A 19,251-nucleotide genomic window follows, 5' to 3' on the forward strand; every position below is an offset into this window, starting at 1 on the left:
GAGAAAGAGTCATTGATCGGCTGCCTCCTGCACGCCCCCGACTGGGGATTGAGCCCACAACCTGGGCATGTGCCCTTGACCTCGAACCTGGTACCCTTCAGTTTGCAGGCTGACGCTCTATCCACCGAGCCAAACTGGTTAGGGCTTCTTTAACTTTTTAAGGCTTCATCACAATTCTAAACTAGATTGTATCTACTTTGAGTGGTAGCAGAAGAAGGTTTTATAATTCTCGATGCTGGAAATCTTAAAAATAATTTAATTTCAGTGATTTATTTTTATTCCAACTCCCTCATTCTCCCTTCTCTCCCCTTTTCCTTAAATTTTAGCAGCTTCAATTCTTTTAAAAGTCAAATATATCAGCATTACTAAAAGTTTAGAAAAGTGAGAAAGTAGAAGCTTATTTATAACCCTGTTACCTTAACAAATAATCATAGTAATCTATATATCTACTTTTTTCTTATTTTATATACGTTTATTGCTCTTTATATAGTTACAGTAATTGTGTACATTTAGAATTAACTTTTAAAAACAGTGAAAATATATTTAATTTTAAACTTAAACATAAACTTAAATTATCTCTACATGCCTATAAAGTTTTATAATGATAATTTTAATGGCTCATTTACATTTACTGCAATGTTGTTTACTAACCTGGAAGTACTCTTTTGGTGCTCACACATATTTTTGAATACTAGAAATCTGGTGGCATATTCAAAGAGATTAAGACTAAAAGAAAATGAGCTTCAGGATATAATATAAAAGTTTCCCTTGTAGTTGTGAATCAGGAATACTGTACTCTGTCACCACTTCTCTTCATGAGATGGTTTTACTAAAATTTTAATGAGATAATAACACTATAAGATAGGTGAATAAATTTTTAAAAATGTAGCTATTTTTAAAACTTGTTGGAGTTACTGTGTTAACTTCTAAAATTATCATTTATTCACAATAAAATAAAGCAGTACATAAACATTCCATTTTCCCCAAAGTTCCCCTCACAAATAGAGGTGGTGGCACAGTTCCTTTGTTTATTTATTTATTTTTATTTATTTATTTTTAATATATTTTTTTATTGATTTCAGAGAGAAAGGGAGAGGGAGGGAGAGAGAGATAGAAACATCAATGATGAGAGAGAATCATTGATTGGCTGCCTCGACACCTACTAGGACTCGAGCCTGCAACCTGGGCATGTGCTCTTGACCAGAATTGAATCCAGGACCCTTCAGGGCTGACGCTCTATCCACTGAGCCAAACCAGCAAGGGCGGCACAGTTCCTTTAAATCAAATAAGTACTTGGATCTTACTGAGGGCTGGTTGCTGTTTCATGTCATTCTAAAAAAAATTAGTTAGCTTTAATTCTCCCTAATAAATTTTTATTAATAATATATACTATTTACTCATTACCCACCATGTGCCAAGCATCCTGTTAGACTTTTCAAGTTTGTTAACTTAACCCAGTGGTCGGCAAACTGCGACTCGCGAGCCACATGCAGCTCTTTGGCCCCTTGAGTGTGGCTCTTCCACAAAATACCGACTTCTGCACATAGGCCACGAAGTTTCAATCGCGCTGTACGTGCGCGCCCGCAAGTGGTATTTTATGGAAGAGTCACAATCAAGGGGCCAAAGAGCCGCATGTGGCTCGTGAGCCACAGTTTGCCGACCAGGGGCTTAACCTAACAATTTAAGGTGTACTTCTTATTGTTTTCATTCTACAAATGAAGAAGCAAACTCAGCTGGATTTAGTGACTTGCCCAAGATCCGAAACTTTTATTTTGCTCTAAAAGACAAAGTACTAAAACTGCAAATACTTTCTTGGGAAGCATGTATTACAATAATGAGGCAACCAGTGAAGCAAGAGCTATAACTAAAATGTGTCAGGATTCTCTTTTTTTAAGGGGCAGTGCCTCCAAACGACTTAACGCTGAGCATACAGAACATCCTATATGCACATGTAGTCCCCAGGAAGTTAGCTTTGCAGAACCCATACTTACGATTATATACTGAACTGACTAATTTAGGAGACTCATGGAATACGGATGTTAAGACAGCTTAATAGAGGGTAGGGGATATAGTAGAATTACAAAAATACATATAATTAATTCAGACATTTAGAGTCCGAATGGATTATAAAGATCCAAAGTGTAGGGAGCAGCAACTTTGCATATTAAGAATTTGAGAGAAGTAGGTCTTATACTACTTATTCACGGACCTAATTGTCAGTTCATTCAACAGATATTTATGGGGTTCCCACTGATATGCCTGGCAACAGGATAGATGCTAGGGATGCAGTAGTGAGTACAACAAAATGCCGTCCTTATGGAGCAGAAGCAGACAGTAAACAATAAGTATGACAGGTCTTGGTTAATGCCCTCATCTTTTGGCGAGGGGCGGGGGGGTGGTGGTGTCAGTAGATGGAGTGATCCAGGATCCTCTCCTGGAATCAGGCAGTTGGGAATCTGCATATGTGGAGGGCCAATTTCAGTTATTCTCCGCACACAGTACCCCTATTCCCCGCATTGTTCAAGGGTCAGCGGTTAGTATTATTCACTGCTGCTATCCCCAGAACCTAGAACAATGTTTGGCAAATGTTAAGTGCCCACATATTTGTTCTATGAATAAATGAGTAAATGGATGAACCGATAAATGGCAACTCTTTACTTCATAGAACATACTTCTGTGTTTCCTATTCGATTTAATCGCTTCCATCCTTCAAATCTTTTTTTCCTGCTCTTTGATAATGGAGCATGAGGTCTGTATACCCTTTCTGGGATTAGGTCCAGCTTGTCTTTCCTTGCCACAAGGTGTGCTGCCCTTTCAGGGCTTTCTGTGTTTAGTGGTGAAGGGGCTTAGCAAAGGCTGGCACACTGATTGTTCTTAGTAATTCTGCTCCCAATTTAGGTTCATGTTTCTCTCAGGAAGCCTTGGACAGTAGTACTTAAATGTTCATAAAAGGCAACTGTAACTTCCACTTTATTTTATGTACTATTATTTTGTATGTTTTTCAGTTATTTATTCTATTAGTCTTACATGCTTCTGTTTTCCTGTGATGTGAGATTTTCTCTGATCACAGTTTATGAAGAATTAGAAGAGTAACGGGAAGGTGGAGACTTAATCATGTGATAGCCTGCAGCCTTTGCAGCTTCTCCCTGTTGCCTGGATCTGGTCTCCGAGATAGAGCAGCTCTCTGCTGCTTCCATTCTTTCTGAGATATGGACGTGGAGAGAAAGTGTGAAGCTGAAGGTCAAAGGCGGTTATATTAGTAGGAATGTAGATTCTGAATACAGATTGAAAATCTGTCCCCACAGATAAAGCAAATAAACTATCTTAGTTGAAATTTAGATAGTATCTCTATTTTTAAGAGGAGAAAATTGAAGCACATTAGACAGAAGGTCATAGACTGTGTTGGATGGGGACTGTGTTGGTTTTATATTTCTGGTAAGTAAGTATTCAATTTTTCACTAGAATATTAGATTTTCACTTGAAGTTCATTTGCAGTGGAATGAGATCATCTAAGATGATAACATTAGGAATCATGAGTTAATGTAGAAACATTGCCAAGAGTATACAAAAAAAATCCATTAGGTGATGTTAAAAATAAAAATTTCTTTTTCTCTTTTGTTATCTGAGTGGTGGTAGGAGCAGAATTATTGCTTTGAGTGATCATGCAGTTAGTAGGTTATCCAAGAATCAAAGAGGGGCACTTCAATGTGTAGCTAATTGATTGGCAGCATGGGTGGCTGCAGTCCATTAGATTATGGTGGCCACTCTTAACCTCCCAGAGGGTGCTTACAATTACTTAATAGTTTTAGGGCCCACTGATGACATTTATTGCCTAATAGAAGATCAGAGATGAGAGGCACAGGAGGAATCCACACTCTAATACCCAATTTTAAGGTGTGAAAAGCTCTGTTTCATTGTAGTTTCCACCTGAACTAATATTGAAACCCTGCCTTTCTCACAGTGTTGTTGTGAAGATTCAATGATTTTTGTGTGAAAGCAGGTTGTAAACTATAAAGTGCTCTTACACATATAAGGCGGAGCATTTAAAAACTCAGTTTAATACTTAAAAATATATTACTGGTATTTTTGCAAAGAAATTGTTTATTTTCTGCATTATTTTAATGGTATTTATTCATTAATAGCTATTGTTGTCTCTTCTTCTAGAAATGAATATGTAAAACTACATGTTATTTCATTCTAGGGGGCTCGGGTTGGTAGAATAGACGCTTTCGTTCAGAGCTTGGACAAAAATTTTATGGTTCCAGTAGGTGGCGCTATAATTGCTGGCTTTAATGATTCCTTCATTCAGGAAATCAGCAAGATGTATCCAGGTAAATAAATTAGTTGCTCTTCAGAAAAAGTACCTAATAAACAAAAATCCATTTGTACATAGACTACTATAATAAATCTGAATTTCCAAAGCTTTTTTACTCTCCTGAGTGTAACTTGTTCTTATTTCAGGAAGAGCTTCAGCTTCACCTTCTTTAGATGTCCTTATTACTTTATTATCACTTGGATCAAATGGCTATAAGAAGCTATTAAAAGAAAGAAAGGTAAGCTTTTCCTTTTAGCTATAAAATAATACTCCTGACTAGTATTTGGACGGTACTCCAAATCATTGGTGTTTTTGCCTATTGGTTTATCACTTTGGATAATAGATATCTAGTACAGTCCTGCGGGATATACTTGATCTGGAACTACCATAGATGGTTTGCAATTAGTCATTGTCATCCTGTTTATCCAGATATTTGAGGAATCTTGGACAGGTGATTTTGCTTTTTTTTGTTTGTCTTGAGAAACTCCTATATCAGGGATTCTTATTAGTTCAGTAAAATTCAATTCATTTATCATTTAGATAGAGGTTCTTGAAAGACAAATGGAAAAGGCTTTTCTTTTTAGTTTTTGGAAGCCTGGAGACTTGTTTAGGCATGAGACATCAGTCAAAGAAGGAAGAACCAGGTCAGAAGTTGGCCAGTTTCTCATTCTAAAATAATAAATTTATCCCTTGCCATTATTGGAATGTTGAACTCATTGGTTATATTGACTTTGAAAAAAAAAGTGACATTTGTGCTTGAAAACTGGGCTTTGTCTTTAACACTAAAAATTAGCTTAATTCAGGACAGCTCCAAACTGTAGACAGAGACAGTATTGGCAGGGTGAGTCAGACTAAGATGATTCATTCATTTCTCTTCTGGGAGGACTAGAGGCCCCTGGTGCAATGTTTGTGTCTGTATAACTTTTTAGTACTTAGTAGTAATTATAGCACCTTGGATTTTCTAATAATACTTTACATATTTTAAAATATTTTTATTATCAGATCCTCTCAACAGCTTTATGAATATGGATAAGTTATAAAGTTTTTGTGCCCTATTTTACCCTAGTTCCCCTACCCCACTTATTCAGTCTATAGGAAAGTAATTATTTACTTGTGAGGATATCTCTTAAAATTTACATGAATAAGAAAAGATGCTAAGTATCATTAGTCATTAGGGAAATGCAAATTAAGCCCACAGTGAGATACCACTACATACACACCTATTAAAAGGGCTACTATAAAAAAAACACAACAACAGCTACCTGACACTTTAAATCTTGGCTGAGATCTTAAGCAAGTAGAACTCAGACATTGCTGATGGTACAGCAACTTTGGAAAACACTTTGGCAGTTTCTTATAAAGTTAAACATTCACTTACCATGTAAACTAACCATCCTACCTCTTACTACTTAAGAGAAATGAGAATTTATGCCTGTACAAAAATCTAGACATCAGTGTTTATAATGATTTTATTCTTAATTGCCAAAACCTGGAAATAACTCAAATGTCCATCATCTGGTGTATAAACAAATTGTGGTACATACATACACAGCAATAAAAAGGAACAGACTTACTAATATATTCAACAGCATAATGATTCTCAAATGCACTATGCTAAATGAGATAAATCAAACTCAAAAGTTCTACATTTTTTAAAAACTTTTAAAAATTTTTTTTAAGTTCTCCATATTTTTTATATGGTTTCATTTACATGCCATGCTGGAAAAGGCAAAAAATATCAGGACAGAAAAAAGATGAATGGTTGCCAGTGACTTGGGTTGGGGAGGGAACTATTGTGATAAATTGTGGAAGTAGTTTAATGACTGTTAATATGTTTTTCAAAATTAATAGAAGTGGACACCTGAAAAGTGGACATTTGAAATTTTACTGTATGTAAATCATGCCTTGATAAACCTGAGAAAAAAATTTAAATGATTAGAATAGAACTTCAGTTTGATAAACTCTCATAAAGTAATCATCATGGCCATAGATTGTAGTAGCCAAGAGAAGACCTCAAAATCTTCAAGGAACCTTCTTCAAAGGACAGATGAAGCTTTTGTTTGTAGGTGAGGTAAACTGTCACTTCAAAGTTTAGTTGTATCAGATACCAGTGGGTCTTAGCTCTTTCCTAACTAGTTGTTTCTCTATGAAAAAGGTACTTGAATTTGCAGATTTTATTTTCTTGTTTGTGAAAGAATCAACTATCTCAGACCACTTCTGGTTTTAAAAAACTGTAAATATTTCTTAAAATAAAATAGTTATTTCCTGGGCCATGGCATTATAATCATGGTAATTGGCCTGTAATTTAATAATCGAGTACAAGTCACATTGGTAATTTATAAGTCAAACATTTTGTAAGGCTGAAAAATTTAAGATGATGGTCTCTTCAATTTCATGCTACCTTATCCATTTCTACCTCTGTCAGATGGCAAGCAGCAGCTCTCTTTGTAACACCCAGAACTTTGTTCTTTTCTTTTTAAAAAAATATATTTTATTGATTTTCACAGAGAGGAAGGGAGAGGGATAGAGAGTTAGAAACATTGATAAGAGAAACATCCATCAGCTGCCTACTGTATACCCCCTACTGGGGATGTGCCTGCAACCAAGGTACTGGTATATGCCCTTGACCGGAATCGAACCTGGGACCCTTCAGTCCACAGGCTGACACTCTATCCACTGAGCCAAACCAGTTAGGGCTGTTCTTTTCTTTTTAACTAGATAGAGTAGAGTGGAATAAACAGGGACAGAATAAGGATAGGATTGTAGCTACCGGGTATTAGTATGAGTCTATAGGAGTCCTGCTAGGTAATGTTCGTTATTTTAACGTGAAACCTCTTTTAGGCTAAGGGAAAAGTAGGTGGATGGGGAAAACATTTTTATGAATGTATGCTGTATTCCAGGAACTCTGCTAGGTTTATTATATTCATGATTTCATATTACTCAGACTAAGTTTCTGAGGTAGGCATTATTCCCATTTTACAAATGAAATTGAGGCTCAGAAAAGTTAAATACTTGCTCAGGGACCACATGTAAGTGCCAGAACTGCCATTGAAACTCAGGTTAGTGTGGTGCTACCGTCTCTACTTTCTGTCTGACCACTCTGCTCTCACTGCTTCCAGTATCAGGGGAGTGTTTGCCTGCTCTGTATTAGGCACTTGAGCCATAAAAATGATGATCTTGTGACTGCCCCATTCTTATCTAGTGGAGGTATGTAAAACTCCAAAGGCTCTGTTCTGTGTTAATTGGTTTTATTTAAAAATTTTTAATAGAGACTTAGAATACAGTTTATCTGCAGTAGTAGACTTCAAACATTAGAATGCTCATTTGAGAACTCTGTCACTGTAAGTAAATAAAATTGTTCTTTTACAACTTCATTCAACAGGCAAGTCTTTTCATTGAAAAATGTCGATGTCCTCCATAAACCATAATTGCATATATGTAGCATAAATATTGTTTTTTTATTGGATTTGTTGCAGAAGTAAGAGCCTCTGTTGTTTAAATGGACTTGCTTTTGAACTGTGAAAATTTAATCGTGATAGTTTATTGGTTCAGCTCTGGAGAAGCTGAGGCAAAGCTATTTTGTTCCAGCCAGAGCTATTTATATACCATCACTGAGAGCTCCTTTTTATATTATTGGTGTTATTGCGTACTAAAAAAAGGAGTGTTAAAAGAGAACTTGGAATTTTTTTATTCTGTGCCCTTATTCACCAGAATGATATTTTTAGAGGTTATTTCATCTAGTGTATCTTTTCAGATAAGGCTTTATCTTTCTCACAGTAGAGGCAGACAAGAACTCAGCTTGAAGCCATTCCTTCTCAAGCTGTCTCTTTTGAAGGGTGAAAGGATCAGAGGAAGTGGAACTATGTGTGTGAATTGAGCCTCTTTGCCCTCAGCCCCTTCTGGTTCAACACACTGCTTCATTGACGGGAGAAATGACCAGGAATTTAACTGAAACAGCCTTTAAGGAAAGAGGTTAAATTTAAGAGACTGTTTCTTTGAGTTTCTCTAAGCAAACAGAAAGATCAGTCTTAGAAGTTTATCCTCCTCTGTTTTGCTGGAGAAGACCATGATTCTGCTTAGCTTTCCTTTTAGAAGAGTGCTTTGTTGACAGGTCAGGCAGGTAATCATGGTTGCAAATATCTGCTGAATTGGACAAGTGCAGAAAGAGGATGGCAGCAAATGGCTGCTCCAGGGGCTGGAATTTGTAGTTGACACTTGGAGGACAAACTACATTATAAAAGAACATCAGACATCTAGGCCAAACAATATTCTATAGCAAAGCTGGGTTTGGAAACATTAGAAGACCTGCAGCCCTAAACGTGGAGTGGTTGAATCTCAACAAAAGCATGAGATTTCAGGCCTGTATGTGGGACCACAACAGAAGAGTTTGAAAGCTGTACTTTAGCCTAGGATGCAAAGACTGCCGAGTGTGTCTGGATCCTTTAATTTGGCCACAATCATAGAGAGCAGCACATTGCATTTGTACTGTTATCTTCAAATATGGACATCTTTGCAGCCGGTTGTCCATCCATCCTTTCATGTTACCAATGAAAGATTAGACTATTTGTTATGTTTTCCTTTTGATGTATTACCCACCTTGTGAGGCATACTGTAGTAATATTCAAAGTTCTATTTATATCTTAAGCTGAACATGAAACAGTATGTTTTAAAAAACATGATTACATAAGACCTTTTTCATTAAAACAGTGAATTATGCACAACTTTGGGTTATGGGGAGGGGTAGGCTGAATGTTGGGCTTCATGACTGCAAATCAATTTACAAAAGGCCATAGGAAAGGTAATGCTTAATATAATTCAACTTCTCCTCCATTAACATCTTGAACTATGGTGTAAAGTTTTGTATTTTTATTCTGAAAATATAGCTGACATTAGCATTCAGGTATACAGCTCAGTTTATCTGTAGTGAAGAGTCTTTTAAAATTAAGTTAAATACAGCAAAAATGACATAGAAAATCAATAATATTTCATTTCTTTTAAGTACAATCTCTCTATATATATTTGCTTGGGGTGCTAATAAATTTCTCCCTTTACAGAAGTATTTTATAATAAATGTCAGCTATAGATTTAACTGTAGCAAAAAAAAGCCAAGCAGGTTCTGTAGTGCCTTTAATATATCAGGTAAAAAACTGCTTAGCTAAGTATTAGTGTAGGAAATAATGGTACAGTCTCCTAAACGATCTATTTTAAAGGTAGTGATATTAATGGGAGAACATTTAGGACCTTAATATGTGGAATATTGTAGGATTCAGTATATCGTGCTTTCAGATAATTTAAGCCTCTTTGCTTATTGGATTACCTCTCATAACCCTTTACACAGAGTAGAGATACTATAAATACTTGCAGATGGATGTGAACTTGATTCATAAATATTTTCTTTTTTTTCTGATTACTCCCATAGTAGTGATATGAGATTTAGTTACCTTAGTATTATGCTTACTGTTTAAAGATTTTTATCCTAATGTTAGCTGCAGTTAAAACTGAATTCTAGTGGTATTAGCAAGTGATTGATAGAACTAATTTAGTTAAAACTGATATGTTAAAGTATTTGTTAAAGTATTTTCCCAATTGAACATTGGGAAAAATCTCAGTTTTTTAATTGACATGTATGCAGTAATAAGTTTAAAAGCACCACTAGGGGTGTTACTAAGGAAACATTTCTCTTTTTAGAAGTAGCTAAGTACAAATTAAGTACAGTTGACTCTTGAACAATATGGGGGTTAGGGGTGCCAACACCCTGTGCAGTTCAAAACCCACGTATAACTTTTGATTCCTCTAAAACTTAACTACAGTGGCTGTTGGTATCTGTGGGGGATTGGTTCTAGGACCCTCCCCTCATATCGAAATCTGCAGATGCCCTCGTCCCTCCTATAAAAAGGGCGTAGAGCAATGTATACAGTAGGCCTTCCCTATCCACAGATTCCAAACCATGGATCGAAATACTTTTTTCTACTTGTGGTTGGTTTAATTGTGGATGTGAACTTGCGATACAGAGGGCCGACTGTATTTATTGAAAACAATTTGCATGTATATGGCTTTGTACAGTTCAAATCTGTGTTGTTCAGGTTCAGTTGTGTCTATAAGTGTGACCACATTGGTGATTACTGTGGCAGCCATACTAGGTAGAATAATATTTCAAATTGGTCTTCAATTCTAAAATGTGTTGTTGTTTTCTTGTTTCTATTGGAGGGGGGGAACGTAGGAGTCTGTGAAAGGTATTTCTGGACTATCAGATTTATTTCTGCTCAGAGGTTGATTTATAAGAATAAGAGAGACAGGTGCAGATTAAGACTTTGGCTTGTAATAGAGATGAAAAAATCAATATCTAAATTAAAACATGACTTTTTAATACTGGTGTGCTGAAAGATTATGAATTGTTTCAGTTGCTGGAAAACTCTTAACTTCTTTATTCTATTTTGTTGTTTCATCTTCTGAAGTGAATATTGAAACTAGTTTAAGAAGGAGGGATCAGAAATTTTTATATGTCTAAGAAAAGATGCCTACCGCGAGTGTGGTGATGGCCAGAGGGAAGGGGTCTGGCGAGGGCTGGGTGGAAGTGGTAAAGGGGGGAAGGGAATGAAAACATCTGTAATAGTGTCAACAATAAAAAGTAAGTTAAAAAAAAAGATACCTACTACAACTTTTTTTTTTCTGTTTCTGGTGATAACATTTGTCTCCTTAAATATTTCTCTACATGCTCAATAGATAGGACAAATGTGGATGTTAACTTTTTAAATATAAAAATATCAACTTCTTTTAGTGATCTAAGATTTCGTATTTCTGTCATGCCGAGATTGATATTATACCCTAAAAATTCAAGAACAACAATTAGCTAAAAAAAATTTCAGGTCAGCATATAAAATATATTGTGTCAACATTGTTTTGTGGTCTTCAGTAGGTTCATTAATAATTTATAAACTTGGTAGAAATTTTTCTCTTCTCTTAATCTTTACCTAACAACGGTTGGAGTTAGTCGTCTATGTGCTTTAGACATGAAAAAGCTATTCTGAGTCCCAGTGTGGGATCAGACTCTGCAACCCTTACCTTACAGAAAACGGAAGCAGCTTTTGTGACCTTGGAAATTAGAGAAGCATCATTTCCTGCCGTCTCCACATCAGGGTACTCTGTTGGCCCTGGGCTCTTAGGTGTATAGACTTTATAGGTTTTGACTTTGGCTGGAGGAGGTCAGTGCAAATGGGTTGTTCAGGGGCAGACTTTTGCGGACAGATTTTCATTTCAAAACTTTGGAAAGGGCTTACTAGGAGAAAAAGGTATAATTTTAGGTCACACAGTTGCCAATTTAATATTTATATGTAACTTGGTTGAACTCCCACTTCTTACATGTGCACATGAAATTTTGTACTTATAAAAAAATTTTTCCCTTATTTTCTACTATTAGCTGTGCATTGTTCTCTAGAGTAGGATCATGAATACAATATTTAGTTTTTAGTTGCTCTTTTTAAATTGAGTTTAGAGAATTGTTAATATTAAGTTTATATGATTTAAAAGAAATGCATTTTAAACTACCTCTTCCTAAGTTACTTTCATTCTAAAAGCTTGGCACATTTTTCTTGGTGTTGAGGAAACAGTGGTGAAGAAGTCAGAGTCCTTCCTTTCAGGGAGTTTTTCCATTCTAGTAAATTGTCATAAGCAGTATTCATTTAAGCAAATAAATGAGATAATTTCAGGTTGTGGTAAGTATAATACACCAAAATAAGTAATGATGTTGGAATGAGATTGAGAGTTGAGAATGGACAGTCTTCAAGCAACTTTAATGGGGAAGTAATAAAGGAAGGTCTTCTTAGTCTGTGTCAAAAGGGACCACTCACGGAATGACTGGAGAAGAGCTTCTGAGTCCAGGGGAAGCAGGCATGAAGGTTCTGACACTAGAATGAGCTTGGCATGTTCAGCTGTTGGAAAGGAGGCCGATGTGGCTGGCACTGTAGTAAGTTGCTGAGTTGTGCTTGTTGGCTGAGCCAGATCGTTCAGGGCCTTATGGGTGAAGAGTTTGTATTTTTATCCTTATAGGAGGTAGTCATTGGGAGGGACATGGCCTGATTTATGCTTTTAAAAGACCATTCCGTGTGTAGAACAGATTGTCGAGGGGCTGGAAGGGCGGCAGGGAAATCATTTAGAATGTATTGTTGTGGTCCAGGGCAGAGATCGACAGCTACTTGGACTAGAGCAGGAGCCCTGGAGGTTCTGAAAAGAGGATGAATTTGTGACGGATACATGATAGCCCCAAAGCAGGAAATGTGCTGGTTCATCGCCTTCTTTACCTAAATCCTGTGGTTTCTGATAATTGTGGCAGCTTTGAATCTCACTATAGTGCAGCAAAGTAAAGAATTGCTCCTGGGGCACATGGATGAGTTTAATTTAATTTATGTCACAGACTTTACACCAGTCAGATTTTGTCTTATTAAATTTGGCAGGTTTCAATACATACTTATTTGATTTTCAAGTGTAACATTTTCTTATTGCAGGAAATGTTTTCATATTTGTCTATCCAACTGAAGAAGCTGGCCGAAGCCTACGATGAAAGACTGCTGCATACACCTCACAACCCCATATCTTTAGGTAATTTTTTTCCTTTAAAAGGAAAATTAAAAAAAATAAAAATAAAAAATAAAATAAAAGGAAAATCAGCACTTCTGAACCATCCCCAGCAGGAAGCTGGTATTTCTAGATGAGTATGAATTCCTTCTGGTTACAGTGATATTTCTAAATTTATTACAGTATTAATTTGTAAATTGAAAAGGTTTAGTTAGCCTTTGGAAATGCTTTAATGTATTTCTAAGATTAAAAAAAACTATATTCTGAAAGAATTCAAATCAACATTAAGTATTATAGCAAATAGACAGAAAATAATACTTTAATTCCTGCTTCTAATGAAAATCATTTGGTTGCTAGTAAGAACTCGATATAAATATTAAAAATTTCTGTCAGTTAACAAACACCATAATATTAGAAGTTAAAGCTATTCTTATGTTGTTTTTAATGCTATTATTGTTTGTTTTCTTGAGCATCTCTGTGTTAGCGAATTCTACATTTATGATAATTTTCTTTGTGTAGGGGCTATGATTTTTGTCATGTAGACAAGAACTGCTGAATAGCATAATATGAATGTTGACTTTTATGCAATTAAGTAACTTGTAAGCTTCATTATATTCCTTTTACTTTGTGAATATGTGCAGTGTAATATGCTTCATATTTCAGGTATATCTGAGGAAAGTTAGTAAATAGTCATTTGTCACTTAAACCTTTTTCAGGAATGGCTTCCATGAAGAACTATTTGGCCCAGCCAGTCCTTTGTTGGTTTATAATTTATGTAGATGCTATAGAAGGTGATGTGGTATAATTTGAATCCCAATTCTGCCATGTACTAGCTCCTAACTTCCTTTCCCCATCTATAAAATAGAGATAATAATCCTCACGTGCAAAATTATTAAAGAATGGTTGAGATTATATTTGTAAACTACCTAGTATGGTAAGTCCATCCTTAGGAAATGTTACCTAGTATCAGTGATTGGTGGTATGAACAGAGTGCAGTTTACTCACATAATCTCATAAAGATAATTTTCATTTTCATTTGCAGAAGTTGATCTTATTTAATATTTTATATGTGCTGAAATATATCCCACTTTCTCATTTTACAAGTTCTTAAAACATGGTTGAATTTGACTAAACTGCCATATTGATCATGTCATAGTTTCATCTGTTTAATTGGAAAATTCACTCTTTAGAGAAGTGATACGGAAATTCTGAGTATGTTAATTTATATTAATGTATTTTTGTCTGATATGCAAGCAAATCCTTACTATAATTTATTAAGTGCATACCAATCATGCCACTTGACAATGAATACAAAGTAATGTCTCTGTGAAATAAACTAGTTACAAAGAGACAAATACTGAGTGATTTCATTTATATGAGGTACTTAGAGCAGTTAAAATCATAGAGACAGGAAGTATAATGGTGGTTGCAGCGGCTCAGGGAAGAGAGAATTGGGAGTTATTTTATAATAGGTATACAGTTTCAGTTTTACAAAATTATAAGAATTATAGGGATGGATGGATGGATGGTGGTTGCACAATGTGAATGTATTTAACAATACTGAACATACCCTAAAAATGGCTAACATGGTAATTTCATGTTATGTGTATTTTAACACACACAAAAGTAATGTCTTCATTATTAAGTGTTGTTTTTTGAGTGATTTTTTGCTGGTGAACCAAGGCTCACTGTCCTGCTTTTTTCTTTTTCAGCTATGACACTTAAGACACTAGATGAGCACCGTGACAAAGCTGTCACTCAGCTTGGCTCAATGCTTTTTACCAGACAGGTTTCTGGAGCCAGGTAATTATGCTCAAAAGCTTGGATTGATTTGGCTTTTTAAATTATTTGGCTAATAAAGTACCTTTCTTTAACAATAGTCCCCTAAGTATATGCTGAACTACCCCTGAGAATTCATCGTGGAATAAATATTGAGGTCGAGAATCTATAAGTCTATTATATGCCCACCTGTGGACTGCCTACACTTCAAATAGACACAGAAAGATATGAATCTTGTTTATTTTAATAGACATACAGAAACAAAAGTTCATTACCTCTCTATGTTTGTCTTTATTTTTTTTGTTAGATAATCTTCAGTGATGTCACTTAACGGTGTTAGAAATGTCATTTTCATTACTAAATTTAAGTGAAAGTGTTTTTAAGGAAAAGCCCATGTCCTAAACTAAAAATGTTATGCAATTCTTGTCTAAGTACTGTCTTTGAAAAATGTACATTTTGCTCCTTTATGTACCTGGTTTAAAAATTAATTTCATTTTTAATTTGATGATGTCAAAGAAGAATGACTTGAAAAGAAATACCTTGTTCTAAGTATTCCTATTTACATTCTTCTATTACTTTCCTCTGACTACCAGAGGTTAGAGATTTCACATCAAAGGACAACTTTTTAAAATAAAAAAAATCTTAGGAGAATTCAGCTTTTACCTTGATATAACACAGCATAGTTTGATACTTCTAAAATGGTTTTCTTAGCTTTGTTTTTAGTGTTGCCACTATTTGTCTTTATGTTTAAGTTTGTCTTAATTGACTTCTTTGAGAAATAAAAAAGGACTCTTAGAAATCTGCTTATGTCAAGTGTGCCAATGAAATCAAGCTTAAAAAAAATGCGTGTGCCATTACTGATTGCTGACCACTGCCCCACCGTAAGCAGTTACATAATTTCTTTTGGATCCTTGCTTTAAAACTCTTATTGCATAGCACTGATCAGATAGGTGTAATTTTAGTTTCTGATTATTTGAGGTGATACATGGCAGTTAATCAAAGTGATTTTGATGTACTAGTTCCACCATTCCATTAAAGTTTATATATATGTGAAGTCAGATTCCATATTTGCTACAAAACAATTTTCTTTTAACTCTTTGAAGAATATGTATAGGTGTCTGCAGTCCCTAGAGTTTGTACCTCTTTAATAGGAGATAAGTAAATATTAATCACTTTTCCATGTAAAATTGAGTGTGTTGTATACTGTTTAGTTTAAGGCTGACAGTCTTTTTTTCATAGACCATGATTTATGGCTGTTTATAAACTTCTTAAGAAGTAGATGTAAGGCTTAGTAACATAGCTATCTTTTGTTTGTGGGTGATACTCTAATACCACCAGACATATCAAATTGGTAAATTTTTTTCATTTTAGAGTTGTGCCTCTCGGGGCTGTGCAAACTGTGAGTGGCTACACTTTCCGAGGCTTCATGTCACATACAAATGATTACCCTTGTGCCTACCTCAATGCTGCGTCAGCCATCGGAATGAAGACACAGGATGTGGACTTGTTCATAAAGAGACTGGACAAGTGTTTCAAGATTGTAAGAAAAGAACAAAATAGAGAGAGTGATGGATCTGGAGTTGACAATGACAAAACTGAAGATGTGGTTATTGAAGAAATGGGTTTAAAACTAGAGAATGTATCTCTTGACAAGTTTGAGAATTCTTCTTCATGACATGTGAAGGGTTTCTTTTTGATAATTTGAAAGAAATGATGAGGTGACAGTATAAGCACGCAGTTTAAAGACAAGTCTTGAAATTTTTGAATTGAGAATGTCATGGAGAATGTTTGGTCAAGGAATAGAATATGGCCTGATTTAGCCATTGATGATTGTTATATTTTTTATTCTTAGATAGCCTCAAGCATTATGATCCTTAATGGATTATAATACACAATTAGCATTTTTCTAATTGTGAAAATATTTGTCAGTTAAGCATTATGATTCAGATAATTTTTACTAATATAAGAGCAGTAAAATTACCACAATACTTTTTGAAATGTGTAGACTGTTTCTTCCTAACTATTCTCTACCATTCACAAATTACTTTTGTTTCTGATCACACAGAATTTAGAAAGGTCTCTAATGCTACTAATTTCTAGATGTTTGTGGATGTATGCAAGTCACAGTGTGCCTGTAAAATGGACACTTCCCAGAGACGCGTAGGCAAGGGGTAAGCTTTAATTTTCTCTCAACAGCATTGGTTCTCAACTGGGGATGAGTTGCTTATATCCAAGCAAATATCTGGGACATTTTTGCTTATATCTGGGATATTTTTGGTTGTTACGACTGGTGGGATGCTATTGACATCTAACATCCTATAGTGGACAAGACAACTTTCCAAAACAAAGAATTATCCAACTCCTAATCTCAGTAGTGCTGAGGTTGAGAAACACTGCTCTAAAGTAAACTAACTCCTTAAGGGAAGAATTTTCCATAGTGCTTCAAAGAAGATAGCTCTAAAGTGTTATCTGTCTATATGGTATAGACTTCTGGGTAGTAACCAGCATTACCAGTTCTAAATATGTAATTATAAATTGTTTTATATGGCACTTGTGCATCTTTCCATTTGAGTAAATGAAAACTTTATTTCACTGTTTTTGCTTTAAGCAGCCTTTGAATATTGGTTAGTGTGCCCAGGTGTTGTGCACAGCCATTAGAAAGAGTGGTTAACCATGGGTATTTCTGAACATATATTGCTAGGGAAGTGAAAATGATGTAGTGTGATAAACAGGTTTACCCCCCCCCCCACCCCCGACCCTGCCCACATGTTCACTTTCTGAGTCTGAAATTCCAGACTGTAACAATTATTTGTGTCATTGAAGAAATGGACTGATGTCTCCTAGTCTGAGGAATTAGTGAAGCTTCTGAATACACCAAATGGTGAAACTGTGTTTCTAAAGTCCTGCTCTGTGATGTGTTGTTCCTAAGAGGTGCTCATGGGGATAAAAGATCTTGTGGACAAATAATTTGGGGACTTTGCAGACCTGCTTATTGGCGTAGTAAAGGTTCTAAGAATTCCTTTGAAACCACTTTGAACATATCCTTATCTGAAGACTTATTGACATCCATTGAACATACTTTTGTAAACACTGCACTAGAGAATCTGCCTTGATTTCTGGGTTGTGTTTTTCTTTCTTGATTGGCAATGTGTGTTATTAAACATGAGCTTAGACAGATACACTCTCACTAAAGTATAAGTTAGAACACTTTAGACCAGGGGTGGGCAAACTTTTTGACTCGAGGGCCACAATGGGTTCTTAAACTGGACCGGAGGGCCGGAACAAAAGCATGGATGGAGTGTTTGTGTGAACTAATATAAATTCAAAGTAAACATCATTACATAAAAGGGTACGGTCTTTTTTTTTTTTAGTTTTATTCATTTCAAACGGGCCGGATCCGGCCCGCGGGCCGTAGTTTGCCCACGGCTGCTTTAGACACTGGCTTGACAACCTTAGGAGTCAAGACTGTTGAGATAAAGTACTTAATTATAAATGTCATATATCTTTAGAGTTCAAATATTGTAAAGATCTGTTTTAAAAAAGAGCTTTAACAACTTATTTTAAAGGAGTAAATCCTGGATTAAAAGTTGCATCATGTTTTCTATGTGAATTTGGGACTGAATTGTAGAACCATAAGCTGAAGTGTCTGCACAGAACCTCTGGAGTCTGTGAGAGGGAACGAGGTGATGCTGCCGGTGTAAATGCTGACAGTGAACTTGTCTGTGTGTAAGCCAGAACTGCTTTACAGGCAAGTGATCGGTATTGTCATCTAAGAAAGGCCAGAGCAGAGAGACTAGCAAATGTTGTTTCTTCTGCAGTGTATCGGCAGCTCTTAGGCTTCAGCTGCTGAATAGATAATCACCCTAATTGAAGATAAATTACATGAGCCCACATGTGAATGATAGATGTGTTATAACATTTCATTCCTGGTGCATAAAATCAGCTGTGCATAAAATGCAGTGTTTATTATTAGCACTTTCTTTTCAGAGGCTTTGGAATTCCAGTTCTATTCCTGCTGGTTTAAATTTGACCTTGAGATCATACAATTCCTAAGAGTTTTTGAAGAGTTGTAGGTTCTGTATATACAGGCTTTCCTTTACCTTACCCCAATGTTGTTTTCCTTGCTCTCTCCCATTTCTACATGTAAGTATGAAAAAGTATGTACAAACAGTTGTTTATTTTAAATTGCTAGTACTGATTGGTAACCCTCCTCATTGGCCTTAGTTGTCCTGAAACTGGCAGGGGCCAAGGATGGTGCCTTTCTGTCATTGACTAAGGTGTCCTCTCTGGTTTTGTGACCCAACTGCTCTTCCTCAGGCTGTCAGGTAGAGTTTTGGAGTTGGGTTTTTAAAGTCACTGTGCTGTGGTAGTCTGCCCAGAAAAGAAAATTGAATAACACAAAATATTCTTTAGGTCACTACGCAATGTGTTCCTTATACACACAGAAGGGAAAGGTATTTTAAATCCAACTCTCAATTTGGCTCTTATGTTCTCAGCTGATGAATTCTCACTTTGTCAGGGAATGACATGTGATACCAGCCTTAGGAACTCAGTGTTCAGCTATAAATCTTTCTAGTTAGCTTTGT

The 19,251-nt window shown here is 35.7% G+C and overlaps 1 protein-coding gene across 4 annotated transcripts in view; it reads left to right on the forward strand.

The window, feature by feature from the left end:
• SEPSECS (Sep (O-phosphoserine) tRNA:Sec (selenocysteine) tRNA synthase) overlaps nucleotides 1-19,251 on the forward strand; it is a 37,861-nt gene that overhangs the window by 15,293 nt on the left and 3,317 nt on the right. The window contains exons 7-12 of one of the 4 annotated variants that reach the window (XM_023757745.1): nucleotides 4,202-4,331; nucleotides 4,462-4,553; nucleotides 12,817-12,910; nucleotides 14,599-14,689; nucleotides 16,037-16,205; nucleotides 16,731-16,836. In XM_023757745.1, the coding sequence (XP_023613513.1) occupies nucleotides 4,202-4,331; nucleotides 4,462-4,553; nucleotides 12,817-12,910; nucleotides 14,599-14,689; nucleotides 16,037-16,205; nucleotides 16,731-16,829 (675 nt within the window). In that variant the 3' untranslated portion in view covers nucleotides 16,830-16,836. Of the gene's footprint in view, nucleotides 1-4,201; nucleotides 4,332-4,461; nucleotides 4,554-12,816; nucleotides 12,911-14,598; nucleotides 14,690-16,036; nucleotides 17,558-19,251 lie in introns of those variants that run through there. The other 3 variants (XM_023757744.1, XM_006093269.3, XM_023757746.1) reach the window with 3 other exon arrangements.

The sequence above is a fragment of the Myotis lucifugus genome, unplaced genomic scaffold (genome assembly GCF_000147115.1).
Source record: "Myotis lucifugus unplaced genomic scaffold, Myoluc2.0 scaffold_112, whole genome shotgun sequence".
NCBI classification, from domain to species: Eukaryota; Metazoa; Chordata; class Mammalia; order Chiroptera; family Vespertilionidae; genus Myotis; species Myotis lucifugus.